The 8,196-nt window shown below is 42.2% G+C and overlaps 1 protein-coding gene and 1 long non-coding RNA gene across 8 annotated transcripts in view; both read left to right on the top strand.

Moving 5' to 3' along the window:
* Positions 1-2,506: 2,506 nt before the first annotated feature.
* On the top strand, positions 2,507-3,963 carry LOC109614916. Its single transcript, XR_002195912.2, has 3 exons — positions 2,507-2,877; positions 3,152-3,228; positions 3,321-3,963. It is a non-coding gene; the product is annotated as an uncharacterized LOC109614916 (long non-coding RNA).
* Positions 3,964-4,611: 648 nt separating this feature from the next.
* The window catches only part of vps8 (VPS8 subunit of CORVET complex), a 43,201-nt gene continuing 39,616 nt past the window's right edge, over positions 4,612-8,196 (top strand). For 5 of the 7 annotated variants that reach the window (XM_034289666.1, XM_034289669.1, XM_034289667.1 and 2 more), the window contains exons 1-9: positions 4,612-4,770; positions 5,211-5,279; positions 5,409-5,539; positions 5,779-5,875; positions 5,980-6,012; positions 6,273-6,327; positions 6,530-6,535; positions 6,930-7,141; positions 7,360-7,427. In XM_034289666.1, the coding sequence (XP_034145557.1) occupies positions 4,699-4,770; positions 5,211-5,279; positions 5,409-5,539; positions 5,779-5,875; positions 5,980-6,012; positions 6,273-6,327; positions 6,530-6,535; positions 6,930-7,141; positions 7,360-7,427 (743 nt within the window). In that variant the 5' untranslated portion in view covers positions 4,612-4,698. The remainder of the gene's footprint in view (positions 4,771-5,210; positions 5,280-5,408; positions 5,540-5,778; positions 5,876-5,979; positions 6,013-6,272; positions 6,328-6,529; positions 6,536-6,929; positions 7,142-7,359; positions 7,428-8,196) is intronic. The other 2 variants (XM_034289670.1, XM_034289665.1) reach the window with 1 other exon arrangement.

Here is an 8,196-nt window from a genome sequence, read left to right as displayed (position 1 = left end):
TTTGCAAGTAGAAACTTTAAACTCGTATTGTTGTGAATCTTTGGTGTAAACTCGCCTAAAAATCAATGCCCCCCAAGGGAACCTCAATGGCCCCCTTTCCAAAATATTGCTTCCAGCGCCCGTGGTCGTCCTCTGAAGGCCTGCAGGGGGCGGTACTGCCCCCTTTTGAGAAACACTGTCATAAAGAATCTATGGGGTATTGTCAAGAGGAAAATGAGATGCACCAGACCAAACAACACAGATGAGCTGAAGGCCGCTATCAAAGCAACCTGGGCTTCCAAAACACCTCAGCAGTGCCACCGGCTGATTGCCTCCATGCCATGCAGCATTGATTCAGTAATTCGTGCAAAAGGAGCCCTGGCCAAGTATTGAGTGCATAAATCAACATACTTAGGAAATCTTTTCAGGTGTTTTGAGTTAATTAGCTGATTAGAGCTCTTCTCAGGTCGACATTTCTGAATTTTTATTATAAAAATATTTACTGGATTTTTGATTTCCTTGAGCTGTAAGCCATAATCACCATGACTGAAACAAAAAGGATTGAAATGTTTCACTTTATGTGTAATGAATATAGAAAATATAAAGTTTTATTTGAATTATGGGAAAAATGAACTTTTCCACTATATACATTTTTTTGGAGATGCGCCTGTATAATCTAGTTAGTCATACAATTTTTAAGACAAAAGAACCTACAGTAGACAGCGATAGGGTCAACTTTTGTTTCAATCCCCATATAGTTTTTCGGTGGTTACAGATATGCTGTAGCTTCTGCTTGTTTTAATTGTTTTCCGAGGCACATGAACAAGACTGGAGACACTGCATTACTTTGTGTAAACCTGCATATTCTATTATAATTAGAATATCATCAAAAAGTTGATTTATTTCAGTAATTCCATTCATAAAGTGAAACTTGTATAATGTATACATTCATTCCACACAGACTGGTTTTTTTCAAGTGTTTATTTCTTTTAATTTTGATAATTATAACTGACAACTAATGAAAACCCCAAATTCAGTATCTCAGAAAAATAGAATATTGTGAAAAGGTTCAATATTGAAGACACCTGGTGTCACACTCTAATCAGCTAATTAACCCAAAACACCTGCAAAGGCCTTTAAATTGTCTCTCAGTCTAGTTCTATAGGCAACACAATCATGGGGAAGACTGCTGACTTGACAGCTGTCCAAAAGATGACCATTGACACCTTGCACAAGGAGGGCAAGACACAAAAGGTCATTGTTAAAGAGGCTGGCTGTTCACAGAGCTCTGTGTCCAAGTACATTAATAGAGAGGCGAAGGGAAGGAAAAAAGGTGGTAGAAAAAAGTGTACAAGCAATAGGGATAACCACACCCTGGAGAGGATTGTGAAAAAAAAAAACATGAAAAAATGTGGGGGAGATTCACAAAGAGTGGACTGCAGCTGGAGTCAGTGGTTCAAGAACCACCACGTACAGACATATGCAAGACATGGGTTTCAGCTGTTGCATTCCTTGTGTCAAGCCACTCTTGAACAAGACACAGTGTCAGAAGCGTCTCGCCTGAGCTAAAGACAAAAAGGACTGGACTGCTGCTGAGTGGTCCAAAGTTATGTTCTCTGATGAAAGTACATTTTGCATTTCCTTTGGAAATCAAGGTCCCAGAGTCTGGAAAAAGAGAGTAGAGGCACAGAATCCACGTTGCTTGAAGTCCAGTGTAAAGTTTCTACAGTCAGTGATGGTTTGGAGAGCCATGTCATCTGCTGGTGTTGGTCCACTGTGTTGGTCCACTGTGTTTTCTGAGGTCCAAGGTCAATGCAGCAGTCTACCAGGACGTTTTAGAGCACTTCTTGCTTCCTGCTGCTGACCAACTTTATGGAGATGCAGATTTTATATTCCAAAAGGACTTGGCACCTGGACACAATGACAAAGCTACCAGTACCTGGTTTAAGGACCATGGTATCCCTGGAATTACTGACATAAATCAACTTTTTGATGATATTCTAATTATATGACCAGCACCTGTAGATTGCTCGAGACGCCACCTTCTGTGGTAGCCTGCGCCACATTTTCAATTCAGCCCCCCTGGAGTTTTGCTAGAGGTAAATTTAAAAGCTATTGAAATAATTAAGCAAATACAGTCTGTATAGCATTTTATGCCAGCAAACAAGCTGGCCACCGCATATTAGCCTATGCATGTGCCATTAAGTTCGCTACCAGTTAACTAACTAGCTACAGGAGTTAGACACATTTTCTTACAGTATGGTAAATTAAATTAATGTGCATTGATTGGGATTGCTTGGATTCTTACCTGTCATGGTTAGCTTAATTCATATTAGGACAGGTATTTTCCTAAACGCAAGAGCCCTCCCGCGGTATTAACATGTTTTCAGTAAACCATTCAGAGGAATATTGTGGCTGCTGCGAATGCTTTTGCAATTATCTAAAGTTGCGCTAAACAAACAGTTCAGTGAATGAGATGGCAAATTAGCATATTGTCCTACTGTAACTCTGACTGGCTACGGTGCACATATCTGTGTTGTGTATAAGACTGAGGCGTTTTTAATAATTCACTCTCCACATTGCTGTTGATCAGGAGTGGTCTAACAGGGGTGTTACACCTCAACTTACTCTCGTCTTATTTACGCATCTACTTCAAGCCTGTACCATATCCTAAAGACTGAAGTAACTCCAAAAACAGCGAATAAGTCTGATTCCGAGGAAAATACACTCCATCTAGCCCTGTTCTTAGTAACTTGGCTTGCAAAAGGAGTTTGTAACGCGTGGCGAATGCTGATGATGGTGTTACCATGGTTGCTAAGAATGTACAACTGGCTCGTCGACCCTCCCTTTCAAATTAAGACAAATAGTTACTTTGCCAACGTCCTCCGAACTGTTCTGGTGAGTTAGTAAAAGTCGCTAGTTAACGGTCTCACGAAATCGGAACTTTATGATTAAAAGTTTCACTACCTCACACAAACATTGCAACTTGACAGTTGTAGTAGGTAGCTATATTGTCTAATTAGTTGGGTCCTCTGTTTCCAAAGATCATTTGAAGTTATAATGCAAGCTATTACTGTAACTAGCTTGTTATCCATTTTCTAGATGGAAATGATAAGGATTAAAAGATTAAAAGGCTTTGTAACAATATTTTCTTCTTTTTGAATGCGTACAGATTAAGTGGATTTAAAATGTACATCAGTGATGTGACGTTAGTTGTCCAGAAGCTTTGGACTAATTTGTGGTTAAGGGGTAAGTGTAATTTATGTTTAATAGAATGCTATCTCCCACATTGCTATGGGTATTAGATAATTTACATTAACCTCAGTAACCCTACACTACAGGTGAATGAAGACACCAGAGCAAAACCAAAGATGGCAACCATGGTAAAAGAAAACCTCTCCAAGGACTGGTCTTACCTCTATGAGAGGCTTTTCTCCAAGCTGTCTGATGAGGGATTCCACGACATGTGGAGCGTCAGTGGCTTTCTTGTAGTCTTTATTTTCTGCACCCTTGTCATCACCTTGACTCTGGCTGTCGCATTCAGCTGGCTCTGTGGCTGGTGCTTCCAGAAGCCCACCAAGGTTGGCGTGTTGCTGCCGCCTCCAGAACAAAGGTGCATGCAAACACAAACAGGCCTGGAGCCTATTCAGACACAGATGAGTCTATCAAATGTGTCTACACAGCTAAAGCCCCAGACTTCTATGATGGATCCACAGAATCCGATAGAGTCAGTTCTGAAGCCTGAGACTGTGTCCAGTTTGCAAAAGACTAATGTGAGCAGTAACAATAAGAACACTAAGAAGCCAAAAGCTGGGCCTGTGAATATAAAGCGCAAAATCCAGCCTGTGTCTAGGATCATCAGCAACCGAGGTGTATCAGTATAACTGTGGGCTACCAGCCCAGCGTTTTAGAATCACACTCCTGATTGACTAACAAATCTGGTTTTGTATCTATGTTCATGACTTATCTCTGTGACAGCCTTGTGAGGAGTTTAAACTAAAGCCTTTTCCTGTCAAAACGTTTTGGAAATCAGTGTTTTGGAAATACATAATAGCATACTTAGTACAAAGCTGATATGTAGATATGTAAAATGCAACATTATTAGCCTGTCAAATGCCTTCAATAATAGTACTCGCAAGAGTGTCACATTCCAACGCAATTAGTGTTTCATTGTTAAACTCTTCAAGATGACAATATTTTTTGTATTACAGGGAACACGGAACATCAAAGGTTTTGTTCAAACCAAACATTTTTAGGAGGGATCGTAGAAAAATGTTTCTCACACTTAACACTAGGCATTGCAGCACTTGAGCTAATTTTGATTATTTCAGCAACATGATGTCACGTTGAGGCAGCAGGGCTTAGAAGCCTGTATTATGGACCCCCTCTACTGGTGAATCGTTGCAATTACATTTCTCCAAATCATCCACCCACCACCACACTCAAAAACATATTCTGAAGTCAATAACTTGTTTTAAAACTGCACAACCATTGTATTTTTAGTGTAGTTTGCATGCAAGCCGTATAGAGTCGGTACATATTTGTTGTAATCTCCGAAAAAAAAAAAAAACGTTCCTACGGTTACGAACATGGAATACACCCCTGGAGTTAATACGTAACACGTGACACAATATTCTTCCGGTACAACATGACGGAGAGATGTAGCGAGCTTATCATGAATTATTTCGTTGTGTAGATTGATGTATTTGGAGTGTTTCAATGTCAGAATCACCGGACACCCGCAGTTTGGTTTCTGCGTCATCCCAGCTCAATTTAATGGAAATAGATACGGTAAGAACATCGCACTACCCGGTTTAAGCTGCAATTTGTTCTTGTGTTGACAGCCCTCGAGAGGTGTTAGCTATTAACCTAGCAAAAATAGATGTACTGTGTACGATCGTTTGTTATACAATTGATCCTTTAGGTAGCTAACAGTATTCTTCTTTTGGTTGTCAAATGCGTTGTTTTTTTACTTTGCGTTGGTTTATAAAAAAGACATACATATTAGCTTGTTCATATCTAGAACTTCTACTGTCGCTGCATTTGCAGAGTTTAGCAGACGCTCCTATCTGGAACCACTTACAGCAGTGTGCACATATACTCGTGGATATCGAACCCACTGGCGTTTCAACCGCCGTGCTCCACCAACTGATATACAATGGACTCTACGGTCAAGATATGTTTTTGCAACTCCGACCGAAGTACTCCGAAACCCTATTGCTCTTTTTCAGATCGACGATAAAGAGTTTGACATCCCGCAAGTGGACACCCCTCCTACTCTGGAGAGCATCTTGAATGAGGTTGGTTGGTACGCTACCAATTCCATTTGACTCTCCTTGTGAACCCCCCCCCCCCATTAGCACTTGTCAAGTAGCCCGGTGTCACCCCACAGCTAGGGTGCTTCTAACGCGTGTTTCTGAAATGTTCAGCCTGAGGAAGAGGAGGAGCCCTTCATCCTGGAAGACACAAGCCTGATGAACACAGAGAGCATCGATGCCCATTCCTGTGAGACGTCTTCACTGGCCAGCTCTGACAGCGGAGACCGAACACACCTCAAACGGTATTGAACACACACATCTGTTTTATTGTACTTGTGAAACTGTGACCCACATCTATTCCCATGAAGAATACTATTTTCCCTAATCCTAAACATTACCTTTAACCTCTTACAGTAATTCTATGCCTAAAACTCAGTGTAATAGCCATTAGAAGGTCTGTCAACTCTGACGTTTGCTGTCCCACCTGAGATTGACGCTTGACTGTCTCATCCTGTGTGCATGCATGTGTTTTTGTGTGTAGGAAGAGGAAGACATTGGAGCTGCACACAGCAATCCATGGTTCTGTACTCCGACACAGCATCCTGAAAGGCATCTCTGCCCAGATAGTCTCAGCCGCTGTGAGGGACTCTCACGCACATACACAAACACACAATTTTTTTTCTTCTAAATGATGTCATGCAATACTCGGCTAAATGTTACTGATTGCTTTCCTGTTCTGTAGGACAAAGTAGATGCTGGACTACCAACTGCAGTGGTAAGTACCCACCCCTAAGTACCCACCCCTAAGTACCCACCCCTAAGTACCCACCCCTAAGTACCCACCCCTAAGTACCCACCCCTAAGTACCCACCCCTAAGTACCCACCCCTAAGTACCCACCCCTAAGTACCCACCCCTAAGTACCCACCTGGTGTTATACTGTAGTAGTAGTGCTGTATTAATAGTAACAATATTAATAATTAATTATTGATCTTTTTAAACACTTTCTTTAGTTAATTGTCTTCTCTGTTTGTAGACCGTATCTGGAGTCATCGTGGTGGGGACATCTCATGGCTTGGCTTTGGTGTTTGGTAAGTGTTTGGTAATAGTACAATCAATAATCACTTCTGTTTTATAATAATTGACTTGACTGTGTGCGTTATGAGGCGAAGGACAAGGTTGTAACTAACTAAACCCTGTTGTTGTAAAATATGAATTCAGCTGAAGAATTGTAGATTATTTTCTGAGCTGGTTGTTGTCTCTGTCTGTCCGGGCTAACCCCAAATTGGACAGGAAAAGGTACAGTCTTCCAACAGCACTCTCTCTTTCTCTCTGTCTCTCTCTCTCTCTGTCTCGCTGTCAGATCTTGGTGTTGCTCAGCACGTCCTCATACTGGCTGCACGGTCTTCATTTCATTCTTGGAAGTTGTGTTTTAATGAGGTTGCTTGGCTGAGTGTGGTTCATCTGATTGGCTCAGATATTTGTCATTGTCTGTAGTGTTTTACGGTGTGGCGCATGTTTATTCATGCTTGCAAAGAAATGTGAGCGGAAAGTGTTTTGCCTAACGTCCATCTTTTAAGAAGACTGAATTTCCCGGCGTTACTGCTGAGTTGGTAGCAGAGTAAAGACTGGACTCTCTCATAGTGCTCATTTCCACAGTGCATTGCCTGACGGGTAATGCGGTCCATTTCAGATCTCAACCAGGCACTCCGGTTGTGCCTGGGGAGCACAGCGACGGGGGCGGAGTATGGAGCGGTGTCCGCCCTTAGCATCAACCACGACTGCACCCGCCTGCTCTGCGGCTTTGCCAAGGGACAGATCACCATGTGGGACCTGGCCAATGGGAAACTTCTGAGGACCATAACAGACGCCAACCCGCCCGGAAGTGCCATCTTGCATGTCAAGGTACATGGGAACTCCAATTTCACGACCGCTTGTTATATTATTGAATTATTTGAGGTGGCTAGTTTGGGTGATTGTTTACTGGATAATGTATAACGTCAAATAGTGGCAGTTGTTTTCTATACATTATTATCAAGTAATTTCTGTCAAATTCTCACAGGGTTTTTCTGCCTGCCTTCCAGCTGAAGCAGTGAACCTGTTTTTTTCCTTGTCTCCTCTAGTTCACTGATGACCCCACGCTGGCGGTGTGCAACGACAGTGGCGGCTCCGTGTTTGAGCTGGCTTTCAGGTGAGATTGTCTGAACTGCCGGAGCCACACCTCCGAAGATCCGAACGCAATGTGGGCCAAATTAGCCGGAATGGAATCAGCGATCAGTTAAATTTCACGAGACTGGGTTTTGTGGATAATCCTGAGGTAGTTAAGGGCAGGAAGGCAACATACCATGCTAGTGAGAAATGGGCTGTGGTGGCTGTGGTACCTGCAGTGACTGATAGGGGGCAGTGTTGACCTGTAAACCAAGCTGTACCTCCAGTAGTAGTGGTTGACAGGGAGGTTCATAACAATGATTCTCAAACCTCCTCTTTGAGGGTCCCCTTTAGATTGTCGTTGTTGCTCTGAGCTAGCTTGTCTGATTCATCTTTCAAAGGCCTTGATGATTAATTGACCAGTTAAATAAGGTTTTCTGGCTCTGCAGATCAAATAAACGAAAACAGCTGGAGTTCCCTCAGAGTGGTGTGAGAACCACTAGAAGGGTGGATAAAATGAGTCCTGGTTAACATATAACCTCTATCGCTGACTTGGATGGTACAGAGAAGTGTTTCATTCTGCTACTAATTGCTGTTTTATGTAGAACAGATTGAACCCACAACCCAGTGTGTTCCCATGTACAGTGAGCACCATAATTCATTGGACAGTGAGCACCATAATTCACTGGACAGTGAGCATTTATTTTGTTCTTTTGGTTGAATTTGAAAGGATACAATGACTATGAGGTTGAGGTGCAGACTGTCCGCTTTAATTTGAGGACATTTTCATACATATTGGATGAACTGTGCCC

The sequence above is a fragment of the Esox lucius genome, chromosome 22 (assembly GCF_011004845.1).
Source record: "Esox lucius isolate fEsoLuc1 chromosome 22, fEsoLuc1.pri, whole genome shotgun sequence".
Taxonomy (NCBI): domain Eukaryota; kingdom Metazoa; phylum Chordata; class Actinopteri; order Esociformes; family Esocidae; genus Esox; species Esox lucius.
The sequence above is the reverse complement of the archived record's forward strand: the minus strand, read 5'-3'. Positions and strand labels throughout refer to the sequence as shown.